The sequence below is a fragment of the Canis aureus genome, chromosome 3, assembly GCF_053574225.1.
Source record: "Canis aureus isolate CA01 chromosome 3, VMU_Caureus_v.1.0, whole genome shotgun sequence".
NCBI lineage: Eukaryota > Metazoa > Chordata > Mammalia > Carnivora > Canidae > Canis > Canis aureus.
Window position 1 is genome coordinate 20,133,569 of NC_135613.1, and position 19,223 is coordinate 20,152,791.

Genomic DNA, 19,223 nt, shown 5'->3' on the forward strand with positions numbered 1-19,223 from the left:
GATGGGGGGCAGGGCTCCATCTGTATCATCTACCTTCAAATCATGTGCTCTTTCAAGCGTCCCACAAACTTCATGGTGAAAACAGCCATCAAACTATAATACCGTGGAGTTGGGCACTTAGCGTGTGCCAAGATCTTTATGACATTGTGTCCTTTCCACCACTACACCATTCCCTGCCCTGAGGAGTCATTACCACTCCATTGGGGTACCATTACCCCATCATATATGTAAGAAAAGTGAACCTCAAAGAGATCCAGACACTTGTGCAAAGTCTCGCAGCTGGTGGGTGAGTGAGAATCTGTGCCCATGTCTCTGGCTCGAGGTGCGGGCTCTTTCCCACATACATACATGTATGGAGTTAGCCACCATCCCTCCCCTTATTCACCCTTCACCCTCCTCCCCTTCTTTGCAGTCCTAGCCGGAGGGAAAGTATTTGCTCTATCAGAGGAACTGGTGGAGCTCCTAACGGAAAGTAAAGAGCTCTTCTGACCAAACGTCCAGCTCATCGAATCACTTCTGGCAAAATGTGTACTGTTGCTCAGTCTCTGGCATCGAACAGTGTTACATGTAGGCCTTGCTGTCACTCACATTGCTTTCTTCTGAGTTCAAGTCATCAGGGCCAGCTTGGTGAGGTGTGACCTGCACAGCCTCGCAGGGCCCCACACTCAGAAGGGCCCAGTGTTTGGTATTAGCCTCTGCCATCACCACCTTAAAACTCTTAATAGGTATTGAACAAGGGCCCCTGCATTTTCCTTTTGCACTGAGTGCCCCCAAACTGTGGAGCTAGTCTTGAGCATGGCACTGTGGCCCAAAGCTGGTGTGATGCTCCACTCAGCTCCTTGACCCATTGAGACATTGGGCAGCTTACTGAACCTTCTAGAAGCCTCAGTTACCTTGTCTGCAAATGAACTGGGTGCATGATAGTACCTGCCCTAAAGAACTGTACGCAAGGATTAAATGAGACAGTGCTTCACTCAGCACATACAACAGAACAAAGGTTCAAGAGATGCTAGTGCATCCTTAATGCCACCTGTTATTATTATTATTCCTGCAGCATACCATTTGGGGGAGGTAAGGCAAAAAGACAGGCAGTTTGTGTGAAGGAACATTCATCTCCCAACAAACCGAGCATCATTTTCATGTTCCAGTGTACCTGGATATGCCATCAGCACCAATCCATCATGGAGTAAGGTCACCCATATTTATCTGTGTGTGCAGACAGGAGACCATTTCCAGTGGCTCAGCACTAAACTCCAGGGTATTGTTTTGGGGAATCAGTACTGGATGAGGGAAGATCAACAGCAAATAATGGTCTTTGAACTTCGCAAATTATGAGCTATTCCTTTTATGGAGTCACAAGGCATTGATTTATGGGACCCAAGCCCCGGCCCTGGATGCTCTCTGGGGCCAGCCAGAGCTCTCTGTGGGTCTGGTGTTTTCTGAATGTGCAAGGCATGCCTGGACCTCATGATTAGGGATAGAGGCCTGGGACCCTTGTAGTTCCTGGAGAGCACACATGCCAGGGCCCCGCAGTGCCTACTGGCACCAACTCCCCAGTGTCTTGCCACTGCTAGTCTTCTGGGCACCTATGAGCAGGGCTAACCATGAGATGAGGGCTGAGGTGAGGGCTGAGGGCATGTGGTTTACCTGGGAGGTGAGGATACCAGATGAGGAGTGCTACAGGGAAGGGAAGGGTGACATGGGGCTCAATCTCATGACTCTGAGATCATGACCAGAGCCAAAACCAAGAGTCTGACCCTTAACCAACCACACCACACAGGTGCCCCGACCCTTCTCTTTAAATAGGGATCAGGACCTGGAGGTGCATATTCTGACTCCTAAGAGCGATGCCTGTTGCTGACAGGTGTGCTGACACTTCTTGAGCAGCTGGAGAGGAGTAGAGATGAGCGGCTAAATCCTCTTTGGACTTCTGAGCACACAGGTGCTCTTGCCGTCTTTGGCTTCCTCTCGTGCTCCCTGTTTTTATCCAACCAGTATCATGACTGAGCACCTACTCTGTGCCAGCACTATTCTGAGCTCTGAGGGGGCAGCTGAGGACCTGTCAGCCAGTGTTCATTCCCTCCTGGTTTGCATAGCCAAGCAGGGAGACTGGTGACAATTGAAATGTGGGGAGCGCTACAATGCAGCCACATGATCTTTATCCCAGCAGGTGCAGTCCAGCTTCCTTGAAGAGATGCTGTCAGGAGGGTAGGGCTTTTGTAGTTTTTTTTTTCCCCCCTCTGGGATCCACCTGAGTTTCTGTTATTCAAGACTCAGTACGTCCATTTTTAAAAAAATTCTACCATGACAGACATGAGGAAAAACTTCCAATCAATAGGCCTTTGTGACAAGAGGCTGTCCTGAGACCTCAGCTCTGCCTGGTACTTGCTATTTTCCAAAGCAGCTCTGGCTACATGACTATGGTTTTGATATGTGATAGTTGATATCTGAGGCCTAGCGCAGCACAAACCCTCAGGTGGTTGGTATGACCTGGTCATAAAGCTGCTCGTGGCCTCCTGTTCACTTGTCATGGTTCCTGCAGTGTGGCTTCTCTGTCCACCAGACTGTCCAGTTCTCCTTCACCGGTACTTTTGGACTTTCATGTGGAAGGTTCTTCCATTCTCAACCATCCCAGCCAATCCTCTGGGCTCTGGAATGTTGGGCACATGACTCCTTGGTTTTTGGCTTGTTTCCTAAGTAGAAGTTTTTCTTTTAAAAGTAAATCAATTCAGCTTTTGTTCATCTTTTTTAAGTTAAAAAAAAATCCAATCACCCTCAAATCTCACCATCCAGAGAAAACAACAGTCGCCATCTTGGTGCATATAGTTGCAGGGCTGTGTCTGGGCATGTCTCCACCCAGGGATGCTCTACACAATTTGATAGAAACGGAGCTGTATGTTCCTTTCTGTAACTCGCTTTCTTCACTCTGCAGGGTCATATGGACTTTTTTGTAAATCAATAAATGTCAAGCTACATCATTGTTTTAAACAGCTAGTGTCTGGATCTGCCATCATCTAGTTAGCCATCCTATATTGATTTAAGTTTTTTCACTTTTCCATACTTACAATCAGATCTACAGGAGAGAACACGTCTCCTCCTATGTGTGTGTCAATCTTTAGGATAAACCCATTCATGTGGGACTGGCAGGATAGAGGATGTGCTTATTACATTTCAGTGGATGTCGGGGTGAGGCTTCTGATCAAAGGATCACATCTGCATCTTGGCCAAGCTCATGCTTGAGGATACAATAGTCTTTCCATTCACATTTGAACATACTGGTGGACATTTTTGGGGGTTTTTTGGTTTTTTTTTTTTTTTTTTTTCTGGATTGTACCTAACATCTCCAAGCCTTTGTGGCCAATTCTCTTGCTCTATCAATAGGTCATGAACTGCCAGGCTCTGAAACCCTCCCTGGATTCTGTGATCAAGAAGAGGACTAAAATTGTGGATCCTGTTCTTCTCCCTGGGTCATCATTAGAGTCTTAGCTGAAGGGAGGTGCCCAAGAACAGATGTCATTAATGTGCTGCAGTGCCATTCAGTTTGTATTAGGCGGCACTTGAATTATGGTACAGATCACTCCAGGGCGGTTGACCCTAAAACAAAATTTATGAGTTACATAATCCAATCAGAGACCTCTTCCCAAAGGGAAAATTTCAGGAATAAAGCATATCAAAAGTGTTGAGTTATCTGAAGCTTGCTAGCTGCTCAAGAGACTGAATCTCTGCCAGGTTGCTGCTAACCATGCCTGGGGACCCCAGGTGATGTCTTACAGGGGGCTCCAAACCAAGCCAATCAGCAACCTTGTCACAGCCACCAATTTCCTCTCCTTTATACCCCATCTCGTCTCTGATGGACATCGCTGCACATTTTAGACCCATTGATCCAGGCCCACTAGAGCGTTTGTGGTACTAGAAGACTTTCTGAGACACGGGTGAAAGCCTGGACCCCTTTATTCTGTTAAAAGGATATCCAACCACAAAACTGTGTGTCTCATCTTTAGTATGGGCAACTTTGGAAACAACTCTTTTCATTTTTATTCCTAGCCCTCTCTCCACCTAACTTCCTGTACCAATCCATGGGGTGAGAGACCAATTCAAGAGGCAGACAACACATCGTTTCTTGAATCACTCTTCTAAGAGGAAGTCTTGTTCCTGGCCAGCCTTGTGTGTCTGTCTCCCCACTGCCAATCCTCCATCATCCTCATCCTCCCTCATGTAAGATCTCCTAGGCACTGAGAACAACCTGGGACCTGGAGAGATATGGCTATTGTAGTCATGGAGATTACTTCCTCCTAAAAATAAACACTTGGCAACCGTGCTGCACTAATTGATAGGACATACTTCAGCCTGGAGCTGGGAGTCATCCCTCTACCACTCTACATGTGGGAGGAAGAGGATTTATGACATCAAATAGTGAAAAATAAAATAATTAATGAATAATCAAAATGAAATAATACTTTAAAGTGGAGGGAGGGGAAAAGAAGCATCAATAGCTTCAGAAACTTAGTGATTATTCCACAACTTTTGAAAGAATAAATCTCGTGGGTGTTCTTAGCCAAAATGTAAATTGGGTGACAGTTGAGCAACTGCAAGATAAAAATGAGAAAGTTCATGAGTTCTTATGGCAGAGAGCATGGCAGACACCAAAGCCTTGAAATGCATCCCTCAAACTGAGGGATCCACTCTGAATTGCCCAGGAATGTTTAGTGCCACAGAAGAGTAAAGCCCAGTAGCATATCCACAAGGGCATGAAAGAGTTATAATTTCAGAGAAACTTCTACTTCAAATCAGTTCCAGTTGACCACTTCGTTCAGCTAAACCATTCAACAAATATTTATTGGGCAGCTTCTATGAATCAGAGAATGTTCTAGGTGCTAGAGATATGGCAATGGCCAAGACTATTTAGGGCTCAACTCTTAAGACATTTGCATTTTACTGGGAACAGAACAATAATTAACAATGAAAAAAGATAATTTAAGTAATTTGGATAAAATAAGACAAGGTGGGGCAGCCCGGGTGGCCCAGCGGTTTAGCGCACCCTTCAGCCCAGGGTGTGATCCTGGAGACCCGGGATCGAGTCCCATGTCGGGCCCCCTGCATGGAGCCTGCTTCTCCCTCTGCCTGTGTTTCTGCCTCTCAATCTCTCTCTGTCTCTCATGAATAAATACATAAAATCTTTAAAAAAAAACTTAAAAAAAATAAGACAAGGTGATGTGATAGAATGAAGTGAGGTCAAGAAAGACCTCTCTTTTTTTTAATTTTTATTTATTTATGATAGTCACAGAGAGAGAGAGAGAGAGGCAGAGACACAGGCAGAGGGAGAAGCAGGCTCCATGCACCGGGAGCCCGACATCAGATTCGATCCCGGGTCTCCAGGATCGCGCCCTGGGCCAAAGGCAGGCACTAAACCGCTGCGCCACCCAGGGATCCCGAGAAAAACCTCTCTAAGGAGGTGACATTTAAGCTAAAACCACTGAGAATAAAAGAGCCCACCATTGTAAAGGTATGGGGCCAGCATGTTCCAGTCAGAGGGATCAGAAAGTGCAAAGGCAAGCAAAACAGAGGGACAGAGTAGAGGCCAGCGTGGTAGAAGGATGTCAGCAAGAAGAGTGGCAGGTGAGTTCAAGGAGACAGGGAAGCATAAGATCAGAACAGAAGTTAACCAACCTTGGGCCAAAGCTGTCCCACTGCCTGTTTTGTTTTATTTTGTTAAAGAAAGTTAATGAAGTTTTATTGAAACACAGCCATGCCAATTCATTTAAGCCTTTGACTATGGCTGTTTTCATGAGCTGCCATTAGACCTAAATAGTTGGAACACAGATTATGTGTCCCCCAAAGCCAAATATATACACAACCTAACTACAGATATATTTTTTAAAAATGAAATATATATTTAAAATATTTTAAAATCTTTTAAAAATAAATACATCTATTTTTTACTTTGCCCTCTACAGAAAAGTTTGTCAGCACCCTGGGTTAGAGGTCTGTAAGTTTTTATTATATTTTATTTTTTTTTTTTTAATTTTTATTTATTTGTGATAGTCACAGAGAGAGAGAGAGAATGAGGCAGAGACACAGGCAGAGGGAGAAGCAGGCTCCATGCACCGGGAGCCCGACGTGGGATTCGATCCCGGGTCTCCAGGATCGCGCCCTGGGCCAAAGGCAGGCGCCAAACCGCTGCGCCACCTAGGGATCCCCTATATTTTAAATTTAGTAGGAAGACCTTGGGGGATTTAAGGAGGACAGTGGTAAAATTTGATTTTACTGTTCAAAGAGGACTTGAGCTCATCTGTGTAGAACGGTAGTCGGGCAGCCAGGGCCACTTCAGCCTTCCAGGATCGAGGGTGTCAGAGGCCTGGATGGGGTAGGAACAGTGGAGGTGGAGAGAAGAGGTCATGTAAGATTTTGTGGTGAACCCATGGTGGATGGGGGAATACTAAATGTTGACTTATTTTCTGGTACTGGATTACTGTAGCCGATGCTATCCATATGGAATTATGGTAATACTGTAAACCTTAACAGTTTTATAAATTTTCCACAAGTACAAACTAGATTTTGCCTTTAGTTTTCTTTCTAAGGCATAAGCTGTGGAGCAGGGGGACCAGATTATCTTCTCTTCATTCTCAATTTTCTGCATTTAGCAGAGTTCCAGACACATGGTAGCCACTCAGTACATTTCATGCAAGAACAAATAGGCCCAAATGGCAGAAAATATGAATCACCTGAAGCTTCCCTTTTTATTTGATTTGTAAATAAACGTTGTCTTTATTGGCGATTTATTCATTACTTCAACAAATATCTCTGGAGTGCCTGTTAGGTATGAGAATATGCTGCTGCTCAGGAAGGATGAAGTTGGATGAGGGCGTTGCAGAAAACAGACACAGACCCTGACTCCACAGAGTCTGCAGACTTAAGGAAAGCAGACAATAAATACAGCCTGCTGCACAGGGGAAAGGCAGGAGCCCCTGGGAGGCTCTCAATAGGAGTGAGGAGCAGGGATGATAGTGCCTGCCCCAGCTATTGAAACAGTGGTAGTGACCAGTTTAATTTTTCTAGTACTGGGTATTGGTCTAGGTTCTATACCTCTCTCTCAATGAAATCCTTGCAATTCTTTTTATAGTTGAGGAAAGAGAAGCTCAGGGAGGTTAGGTTACTTCCCCAAAGTCACACAGCTAATGGGAGATAAAGCTGGGATTCACATTCCCAGTAACTCCTGTGTCCTTTCATCTCCTTTCCATCTATAATACCCACTGTCCTTGAACCACTTCATCTAGGAAAATGTTAAGATCAGTTCAGATCTGCCACCTGGGGTCTGGAGAACATTTTCTTATATGTACATGTGGGCGTATGTGTGCATATATATTGTGTGTGTGTGTATGTGTGTGCGTGTGTGTAGATGAAGGAGAAAGAGGGAAGAGGGAATGTCATTTTATTATAGCTTAGCTGGTCAGGGAACTGACACAGCCCTTAGTTACGAGTGGTGGCCTTCTCAAACAGCCAGATCCTCCCCCTAGCGGTAGTTTGGCAGAGACTCAAGGAGGACCCTTCTCGAAGATTCATAAGGCATGCCAGACCATCAATCAAGATAGTCTACAAATGTCGGTTAGAAAAGATTTATAATCAGCAGAGAGCTTGATAAACCAGCTTTTACTGCAGCACCGTTGTGCTAAGAATACCATCCCTTCGGAGGGCAGAGTGCAGAGTGCTGTCTCCATCTATCTATACAAATACTGTTGAATCCCTTCGCCGTAATATATGGACAGTATGCTAAGAGAAGCCCTGAGTAATTTATGTATAGAACCACCTCCCTTCATAAGTAAATGGGAGAGATTCAATATTCTAAGCTCGCCGGGAAGAGGGCATATAAAATCCCTTTCAAGTATATGTTTTATAAAATATAGGTCATGAATTGAGTTTTTCAGTATCAAAGAAAAAATTTTAATAGACTTACAGCTTTCTTGCTGTAATTATGGCTGCATTTTTTTTTCAAGCCCAGCATAGTACCCAAAGCTATTTTATCATTCAGAAGACTGGCTCTTTTCAAAGATTTCTCAAAAGTTTGGTTTGGGGGATTTTCAATGTTTTCTTCTCGCTCTGGTTTTCCACTTGTGTTCCACATGCCAGTTTTTATCTGTTAGGTTTGTGGTTAGAAGTGGCTGCTAACCTGGAGACCCTCTTGGTGAGGAGGACAGGGCAATGATCATGTTTCTGTGGTTGGCTTCTTTGTTTTTAAGAAAGGTGTCTACAGAGTGATAGAGGACCTGCTCCCCGCCTCAAAATCAGACTCGGTGAGCGGCTCACCAGCCATCCCTCTGCTTCCCTTCTTGCGTCTGCAATCTGACCCCCTCCTTCTCTGCTGAGGAGGTTCTGTGCTTGTTGGCTCCCACCAAAGTCCTAAGCCAGGGTTAGAGGCGAAGGCTTAAATAGTAACTTACATATAGGAAACTAAGTTGGCCAGGTTCTTTCTGTGTGTGACACATCATCCTAGGATGGCTGCTTAGACTTTCACTAGTTTAGGAAAGTGTGTTTGACAAGTTTTAACTTGAAACGTTGACCCATGCACTTAAAACAGATAGATAATCCAAGAGACCTATGCCATTGCTGTCAAAGACATACATGGTGTGGATTCAGACACCATAGGGCAGTGTTTCAGCTGCAGATGATTTGCCCTCCCCCAGCCCATCCCCTCGGACACTTCTGGTTGCCACACTGGGGGAGGGGAGGGTACAACAGGCATCCAGGAGGTAGGGGCCAGGGGTGCTGCTAAACATCCTACAACATACAGGACAGCCCCCACGATGAAGGATGATTTGGCTCAAGATGTCAACAGTGCCCAAGTTAAGAAACCCTGCCCTAATAGGAGAAAATGAAGAATTTTGGTTATGAAGACCACATCTGGAATCTGGAGGATTGTAGGCATTGGTTAGTGCCCAGGATGAGCGATGGCCAGAGTCTATTCCTCTAAGAAAGATTTGGTAGCATGTAGCTGCAGTGCACAGTGACTACGGCTTGTGGGAGACCCTGGGCTGGGACCTGTGCCAAGGGCTTCCTGAGCATTATCCCACTGACTCATTTCATATGATCCCATGAAGCAGATGCATGATCATCTCATACTGCCAATGAGGACACCAAAACTTAGAGAGATTAGGAAATAATTTTTCCAGGACAGCAGAGACCTCTCCCTCAATACCCTTTCCACTCTGTGTGAGTAACAGACCCCAGTGTCTGACAGCAGCAGCGTGTCCATGTGAAAACTCTACTGGCCAAGCTCCCTCAGAGCTAGGTGTGGTGGTGTGATGACGTGCCAGCCAGTGAGCTACAAGCAGGGTGTTTTGTTTTGCTCCCAGAAGGAGCTGGGAGCCACGGGAGCTGGGAAGAGGGCTTTTTTATCCTGCCTGGAATGAGGCTATGGAGGCTAGACCTCAGGCAGCCCCTGTGCTTCGTAGAGTGGCTTTGAGGATGGAAAACATGATGAAAGACAGAGACAGGATTCTGTTGCCCATGGAATGTTACACTAGCCTGCTCCAGAATTATTTCAAATGAGACAGTAATGAACTTCTGTCTCATTTAGTTCACTGTTATGTTGGCTTCCCTGTATTGGTCACCAAATCTAATAACAGCTGACATATACAGTGTCACTCAACCAATAAGAATTACAGCCCAGACAATTTGACTCCACATGATGCTTTTTAACTGCTATGCTATCCTGCCCGAGACGTTTGAACCCACTTACTCCTCTCTGTGTATTTCATGCCACCGGTTTTTGTATGGTAATTAGAAAATTGAGTCTTTATTGGGACGAAAATAGTCTTTGTCTCCTAACTCTATTATCTCAGAGTTCTTTTCAGAAAGCATTCTGAGGTCTCTGTCATGAGGTATATTTTATTAGATTAAAAACATACTCAGTGCCCCATGATGGAAACTTCGTTAGCATAGTGGTTTTGATTTTCTCTTATCACTGTAATTTCAGATCTGAGTCCAGCCCTGATGGTCCCAAAATACTCCAATAATGCACACGATCATGTCGCTGCCATTTACATCACTGTGCTGGTCTCATGTCCTCATTCCAAGGACTAGGGAGAGAAGGAAAGGATACAGGAATGTTAAGAGAGCTCTAGAAGATTTTCAGAGAATATTAGTATTTTTTGCTTGCCAGTGAGTCAACCGGAAATGCATCATGAGGATGTGCCTGTCAGTCCATATGGGAGATCAATATGTTCTAACAAGAGTGCCCCACAGAGGTTGAGACCACTGACTCCTGTGTTCAGAAGATCTGGTTTTCAGTCACATATCCACTACTAATTGAGAGCCCTCGAACATGCTATTTTACCTCTCTGAGCTTTGGGTAACTCCTCTGCAAAATGAGGATAATGATAGTGCCCTCAAAGGGGAGCTGTTCAATGAGAAAATAAATATCAAGCCTTGAGCACTATCCTAACAAAATAAATACTACATATGTCATAAATATTAGCCACTACCAACCACTTTTTTTCCCCGATGGTAGAACATGGTGCTGTTACCTAGCATCTTGCAGGGGAGAGAAGAACTCTGCCAACCAGTGAAGCCAAATTCCAATCCTGGCTCTTTCTCTTTCAGCTGTGTGAATTTGAGTGTCTAGTTCCTTCTTTTGCATTGGTAAGAATCCACGGTGGCAGCATCTTGTATGAGTTTGAATTAAGCAAATTTGAAATGATGCAGCATGGAAATATTTTTTAAATCTCATTTGTGCACAAATTTAGAACCACTTCCATCATCCCCAAGGGAAGCACTGTACTTATTAGAAGTCATTTCTCATCTCCTCCCCAAACTCCCCAGCCCTAGGAAATCACAGATCTACTTTTTTGCCTTTATAGATTTTCCTGTTCTGGGCATTTCATGTAAATGGGCTCATGCAATACGTGGTATGTTGGCTTCTTCCACACGGCATCATGTTTACATCTGTGCATCTGTGTTGTATGGAGCATGTATCAATATTTCGTTCCCTTTTATTGCCAAAGACAGCTCAGTTTTTAAATAAATCTGCTTTTAACACAGTTGGTGCTGCCTTAACTTATAGAGATGAATACATACCATTCTTTGTCAAGATTACTCTCGAATTATGCAAATTTTCAATTATTTGAGGTATTCAAAAATGTGTCCCTTACATAAAGCGTACCTGAGCTCTACTTATCTGGAAGTTTTGTTATAAGAACTGAATTAGATAACACATGTAAGTATACGGCAGCAAGGCCAAATATATGACGGCCTCTCAAGAATGGCCCCTCCCTGTTTTGCATGCACTTATGGCCCATCTACTTGCCATCTGCTTTTATGTTTGTCACCCTTGGGGATCCCCATCAATAAAGATTCCAACTGATTAAGTAAAAGATTTACTCAGAAGTGCTTTTTCTGAGGAGTTTGTTCACCAGGCATCCCAAAAATGGTTTTTTGGTGAAAAATCCAGTTTGCACTAACATGTCAAGTTTCTGGAAAACTATCAGTGGTTCAAGTTAAATAGTCCTTCGTAAATTTCCACCAGTATCCATATATTCATGAAGTAATCTCAAACCTTTACTTGTGTTAACTGGAGTGTACTTCTATAATGGCATGTGTCATTGTTGGGTGTATGAGCTTTAATGAAAGACAGCTTTTGAAAACGACCACCCTATGGTCTTTATGACTCATTTCAGCAAGGTTTGTAAGTGAAAGACATTCACTCGTTCCCTCTCCTTTACTCTTGCCTTTGGCCTTGAGGTACCACATCAAACAGACATCTCTGCTCCTTGAACAAGCCATCACAGCTTGCCTTGTAGGTGACAGACATCAGAATGGATACTTCCAGATTTGTCCTCCTATTTAATCCTCCCAGTGACTCTGGCTCTCATCATATCCTTATTTCAGATGAGAAAGTGTGGGCTCAGGGAGGTTGACATGCATTATCAGAGGAGATACTGTGAGTCTGGATCTGTCTGACCTCAAATCCCATCTTCCTCCAAGGGGACTGCATTTCCTCTGTCTTAGTATGGGTTAATTACTCCTTAGTATTCCTGCTTAGCCTCCACAGAAAGACTTATTTACCCTTATTCAGTGGTCTCTGATGTAAGCATTCAGTGCTGTCCTAGCCAAGGCTTTGCATCTAAATAGGAAATGTTTATTTTATTGCTTATGGGAGATTCAACGAGCAAGCAATAAAAACAGCCAGGTGGCTTCAGCACAGAGTTTGCAGGCTAAGAAGCTCCTCTAGGTCATGCCTAGCCACGGGGATGATTCCTTACTGCATGAGACAGTCCAGCTGTGCCAGGTCCTAATTACAACTTAAAGTGTAAGGTCAAGTTATACTACGAAAGGGTAAACACCACCTAGAAAAATTTCTAGAATTAGCAAACCTGTAACAGAGGATCTAGAGATTAAATTCATCTCAACCTATCAATGAGGATTTTTTTCTGCTGCAGGTAACAAAATAGCAATTAATGTGGCTTAAACCTCTCAGGTTGATTTTTCTCCTGTTTCCAGAAGCTGAGAGGTGGGTGGCTGCTTCCTTCGCTTCACTGATCAGACAGTCAGAATCTCTGTGAGTCTTTGGCCTTGCTCTTGTGGCCGTAAGACTTGTCACAGCTCTAAAATCACAGTTATATCTAAAGGAAGAAGAAAGAGGGAGTAGGAAACATGTCTGTGCTTTTCATTAAAGATGCAAGGTCTTTACCACTAGCCTTCAACAGTCTTTTATTAACAACCCACCAGAGAAAAACTGTGTCATGTGGTTACCCCTAGCTGCAAGAGGAACCATGTATAAATCAGTATTTACGTATGTGTGTACGCACATGTATACGTGTGTGTACTCATGCACGTGTGTTCATATGCATAGTGGGCTAGGGAGGAGGGAATTAAGAACAGATCTGGGATTAACTGTGCCTGGTCCCTACGTAGTACCCAAAGTTTAAGGGATTCCCCCAACTTTTAAAGGGTTAAAATGCAGGAAAAAACAGTGTTTTCCACAATTTTGTTATAAGTTTGAGATTAGTTGGGGGACATCTCTGAAAGGATTTCTTGGCCAAATAAAGGAAGGAGACAAAATCAAACTGGTTTCTTTACTGTTCAAGTTCTTAGAGACTTTAAAGTGCTGAAAGTCTTGCCAGTCTCCAAGATGATGCAGCGCTGGAGAATGTTTCCAGAAGGATGTTCTGTGAGCCAGGCAGTCAGGGTATGATAGATACTTTGGAAAGTTAGCTCTTAGCCAGTGAACTTCTGGATCAGGAGATACCTGAGCGGGCATGCTATCCCCTCCCAGAGACATGGTTAGAGCCCAGGGTTGAATGTAAGATGGTCTGAGAGCAATACTGTTGAACAACTGAGGTTGTAGAATGTCAGGTAGACTTTTGACCTTGGGAACAATAAGACCAGCAGGGGATTGAGGGGCACTGTGAGTAATTTGGACCTAGGGACCCCATCTTGACTCCCTCCTTCTACCTTCATCCATCGGCTAGTCTCCTTCACAAAGCCCATCAATGCTCAATGCACTAAAAACCTTGCAGAAGGAATTAAAATGTTACACAAATACTAACACGACTGTTGGGAGTTTCATTTGTTTTGGAGTTTTATCTGTTCTCATGAAGACCAACACTTTGTCCAGGTTCTGGTGGGAAATTGACCACCCAGGAGCCTGAAGGTGGACATCATTACCCCAAATGAAAAATGACAGATTTTCTACCTGTGTGTCTTTCCAGAACTGTTGGTAGCTATGTTTTCACTCTCCACGTTGTCTCTTCCTCATATGCTCTTGTCCGGTAGGTACCCAGCTTCAGGGTAACTATCACATGCAAGATATGGAGCTATGGGCTTCATACACATCCTCTCATTTCAGCCTTGTATTATCCCCCCAAAATAGATAAAAGTATTCTCAAGACCTGGAACTTAGTGGGCAGGCACCCTATCGGGATCTCACAACTTCCCTCTATATCTTCCCTACACCACATGACTATGTCAGTATAAAAATAGCATCTAAGTGAAAATGACTATTCAAGAGGGAGAATGTGACTTAAACTCATGGTTGCTTTTACCATTAGGTCCTAATAAAAATGGAGCCAGAACTACAGTTAGCTTGATTAGTCTAGAGACCCATAAAAGTCGGGTGATAATTCTGGACTTTCTTTTATGGACATTTATATTAGGTTTCTCCAGAGAAACAGAATCAATAGTATCTATAGCTAATAAGAAATTGGCTCACATGGTTATGGAAGCTAAGAAGTCCCAAGCTCTGCAGTCAGAAGGCTGGAGACCCAGGAGAGCCAAAGGTGTAGCTCCAGTCCAAAAGCCAGGAGGCTGGAGATCCAGGAAGAGCCATGTCTCAGTGTGAATCTAAAGGTTAGAAAAGACCAATATTCCAGCTCAAAGTAGTCAGGCTGGAGAAAGTTCCTTTGTGCTCAGCTTTCCTGTTCTAATCAGGTGTTCAATTGATTGGGTGAGTCCCAATCACTTTGGGGAGGGCAATCTGCTTTACTTCATCTATTGAATTAAACATTAATCTCACCCAGAAACACCCTAACAGACACATGCAGAACAATGTTTGACCAAATGCCTGGACACCTCGTGGCCCAGTCAAGTTGACACCTAAAATTAACCATCACGATCTTGTTGGCCAGAATCTTGACCTTGACCTCATGCCTCCAACTCCCAGCCTCACTCTGGTGGTTATGTTGCCTTACACAGCAAGAGATTTTGCCAATGTAAATAAACTTATTAACTAGCTGACATTCAAATAGGGAGATTCTCCAGGTGGATCCAAATAATCCCCTAAGCCCTTATGAGCAGAAGAGCAAAGCAGGAGAGTGAGTAAGAAGATGCAGAAGAGGGAAGTTTGAGAGAGCAGGGGAGGCTGGCTCAGACACTTCCAAAGCCCAAGAAGGACTCAGGTTGCTATTGGCTTGAGGTTGGGATTGGGCCATATGGAAAGTGTGAGAAGGAAATTTGTTCTACTACACCCTAAATAAGCTTGGGAAGGATTTTCCCCAGAGCCTGTGGTAAGGAATATAGCCCTGCCTACACCTTGACCTCTCAATGGCATGAGATCCAGATGAGCCCTGCCATGCCTAGACCTCTGACACACAGACACTATGAGATAGTAACTGGGTGTTCCTTGAAGCTATTACATGGGTGGTAATTTTTTAAAGCAGAAATAGAAAAGGAACACAGTATCACTCACTTCCATGTCTGCCACTGATGAGCGAAGTTGTTTTCCCAAGAATGAAAGCCAAAATAACGCACCAGAGGACAGAACTAAAGAGAAACACACAGACTCACAAACTCTTTAAACAACTGTCAAAAGTTCAATTTCGAATGAATGACCAACTTATCATTTTCAAGTGTTCCTGACTTCAACATCATTCTTTTTTTTTTAAGATTTTATTTATTTATTCATGAGAGACACACACACACACACAGAGAAAGAGAGAGGCAGAGACACAGGCAGAGAGAGGGAGAAGCAGGCTCCATGCAGGAAGCCCGACATGGGACTCGATCCCGGGTCTCCAGGATCACCACCTGGACTGAAGGTGGCGCTAAACCGCTGAGCCACCTGGGCTGCCCCAACATCATTCTTAAATGAACACATTACCACAAACAACTCTCAGGACATGTTTAGCCACATGTCCGAATGAAGCTTCCATAATTATTAATTCTTTTGACAGTCAAGTGATGCCGCTAATTACAGTGAACTGTTTCCTTTGTTGGGGGGGGGGGGGGGGCACACCACCTACATTAAGGAGCTTTCCAGACAGGTCCTCAGGCCCTCTCAGCTTCCAGAAGTAATATCACCACTTGCCACCAATCACCTCGCTTCCCCAGACTAGGTGTCTTTCTCAAGCTGCTGCAATTTGATGAAGACATGACAGAGAAGACAGCATCATCCCCACAACCGGGGGGGTTAACTGCTATGTTAATGAGGTTCAACAAAAATTTCCATGACTGAACAGCATGGCAGTCACTGGCCTCAGCCTTGTATGGCTTTTCACCATCTCCCTGCGAGATGCATGTGGAATGTGTGTGTTGGAAGTAGCTGTTCCTGATCGGCCCCTTAGCATCCTTGCCTAGAAACACAACTTCTTCCAGCCTATCTCCCCTTCCAGAATTCTGAGGACATCTGAATCTGGAACAGAAACAGCCACAGCATGACTCTCTTGAGAGTGCTCAGTACATAGACGTGATTAAGAAGACAGACGCACACCCCTTCACCTAGCACACATTATGCTAACTCTTAGCATAATTTGGCCACCAGCATGCTTAATCCTTAGATGTTTTCTTTTCCTTTTTTTTTTTTTTAATATATGACAGCTTTATCACAATGTAATTCACATGCTGTAGAACTCAGCCATTTACAGTGTCCAATTCAATGTTTTATGGTACCTCCATACATTGCATAGTCATTACCACAATCAATTTTTAGAATATCTTCATCATCCCCAGAAGAAACTCTGTATTCATTAGCCATCATTTCTTATTTTCTCCCAAACTCTCCCAGCCCCGGACAACCACCAATCTACTTTCGGTCCAGTGGATTTGCCTATTCAGGACATTTCATATAAATAGAATCATATACCATGTGGCTTTTTGTGGCATCTTTAGCATAATGCTTTCAAGGTCATGCTATGTTGTAGCTATGCATGCTGTGTTCCTTTTCTTTCTTTTTTTTAATAACAAATTTATTTTTTATTGGTGTTCAATTTGCCAACATACAGAATAACACCCAGTGCTCATCCCGTCAAGTGCCCCCCTCAGTGCCCATCACCCATTCACCCCTACCCCCCGCCCTCCTCCCCTTCCACCACCCCTAGTTCGTTTCCCAGAGTTAGGAGTCTTTATGTTCTGTGTTCCTTTTCATTCCCAAATATTCCATTATGTGGATTATTATTTTATTTACATTTTTACATTATTATTTTATTATATATTATTTATCTATTCATTAGTTGGTGGACGTATGGTTATATTATTAGTTAGTAATTGTGTAAGTTTAATGAACAACATTTTGTAAGTTTAAGATGTACACTGTACTGATTTGATACATTTATAGGTGGCAATATGATTACCAGTGTAGCGTTAGCTAACACCTCTATCTTGTCACATAATTTTCCTTTCATTTTTATGGTAAAAACAATTAAGACCTAGTCTCTCAGCAACTTTAAAGTATATAAGATAGTGCTGTTGACTGCAATCACTGTGCAGTGCATTACATCTCCAGAACTTACCTTCTAACTGCAGTTTGTACCCTTTGACCATTACATCCCTGGCACCTCCAACTCCAAAACCCTAGTAATCACCCTTCTACTCTCTCCCTCTATGCGTTCAGCTTTTTTAGATTCCATACACAAGAATGTTGATCATGCACCCTGCAGACTTGCTGAAAGTCCTCTTTTAGCATAGATGCTCTTACACTTATTTTATAGGCTCAGTGACTGATGTCCTACCTCATTTTTAATGGTGTAGCTGCCTGAGTCCAATGCTCACTTTCTGTCTCCTAGCCTTCATAATTCTACAAGTGTTTGTATGTATATGAGATGGATATGAAACTGACACATTATATATTAATACATTCTATTTAGGTTTACCTTTCCTACATGCTAAGCAAGTAGGGAAATAATATGACTGCTCGTTAAAAGTCACAACTTAAGATAGGTCTTCCACTCCCAAACCATCTTCTGTCTCTGAGTCATCATTGGATTTTTCACCATTAATTTTAGCTTTTGGTTTTGGGGGTTTTTTGTATTTTGTTTTTATTTTTTTAAGAGATTTTATTTATTTATTCATGAGAGAGAGTGAGGGAGAGAGAGAGAGAGAGGCATAGACACAGGCAGAGGGAGAAGCAGGCTCCCTGCAGGGAGCTGACGTGGGACTCCATCCTGGGATTCCAGGATCAGGCCCTGGGCTGAAGGCGGTGCTAAACCACTGAGCCACCCGGGCTTCCCTGTTTTGCTTTTTTTAAACACTTGAAAATTTACTCATTTCTTAAAGGCAGTGTATCACCCCAGGAAGAATGCTTTCCTCCATCGTTCTTAATGCTAAAATATGGCATCCAAGTCCAGACCTGTAAAGTGACTAGAGAATCCCTTCTAGTCTTGACATTTGTTGTATCCGTCCACAGACCACTTCTCTGAGGGCACTTCCCATGACCAATACCAGTATCCCTTCTCTAGAAGCAGCAGGTGCCCCCAGCGAGCCTGCCACACTTGTGTGGCACCTCATGTGAAACCAAAGTCTAAGTGAAATGACCTCAGGCACACAGTCCGTGGTTGGCTTGTCTCTGTGGCCCTGCTCTGCTGCTAGTCCTGCTCTCTGTGTTGAGAACATTGTTGAGTCCTCCTGGGATGATGTCCATAAGCTTGGATCTCTTCAACCTCCATTTCTCTAAACTCCAACAACTCTGGCCTCTCAAATATCTCAGGAGGGAGGTCACCTCCTCTTATCTTAATTCCTGTATTTTTAATTCTAGATTCTGGTGACTCTCTATGGCCCTGCTCTTTCATGAACTCCTTCTCCTTCTTGCTCTTCACCCATTTTCTCCATCTTCTGTCTCCTTTCAGTGGACATATGGTCTCCCAATCCTAACAGGAGAGAACCCACCTCCTACCACCATACTTTCTTACATACTCTTATATATTCTTTCCTCCTACCTGTTGCAGAAGTACTTTCTGAAAATACATTGTTTCCTAATGTAAGCATGGTATACCTCTGACGGTATAAAAGAAAATTTTATGTGGCAGAATGATGAGCTCTTATTATTTTAATAGCTTTTTATTTGGATATATAGCTGAATAGTACCTAGTACGTCATTCCCGTGATTTTATTTATAATGATGCTTAGAACTAGGTTAAATTTTAAAGGTCAATTTGAAGTGTATTGAAAAATAAATAAATAGGGGTACCGGTAGTACTCACATATGATAAAGTAGTCCCTGAATGATAGAAATACAGGAATACTTGGAATCTCAGAATGGACTGTCCTCAGGGTGACTGGGAGACCCACAGTGCAGGAAGACTATGAGGATGAGAGCTAATGTATTCAAGGAGTGCTAATCCAATCACATCCAAGATGCTGCTTGAGACCCTGCTGTAAATGCACAGGAAGGATCGTGGGGAGATATGACGGCCTGGTACTGAGGGTATTTGGTCCACCAGAGTGGTTATTCAGGAGATGTTTACTGGGCTGAAGCTTTAGCAAGCAGTAGTGTGCATTGAGTGCCCAGCATGGGCCAACAG

The 19,223-nt window shown here is 43.5% G+C and overlaps 1 protein-coding gene across 4 annotated transcripts in view; it reads left to right on the forward strand.

Annotated features, from left to right (window-relative positions):
* CDH13 (cadherin 13) overlaps positions 1 to 19,223 on the forward strand; it is a 1,003,185-nt gene that overhangs the window by 623,566 nt on the left and 360,396 nt on the right. The window contains exon 7 of one of the 4 annotated variants that reach the window (XM_077890998.1): positions 3,382 to 3,455. The exons of the other annotated variants lie outside the window; for them this stretch is intronic. Within the exon in view, the coding sequence (XP_077747124.1) occupies positions 3,382 to 3,440 (59 nt within the window). The 3' untranslated portion in view covers positions 3,441 to 3,455. Of the gene's footprint in view, positions 1 to 3,381; positions 3,456 to 19,223 lie in introns of those variants that run through there. 4 annotated transcript variants of the gene reach the window in all.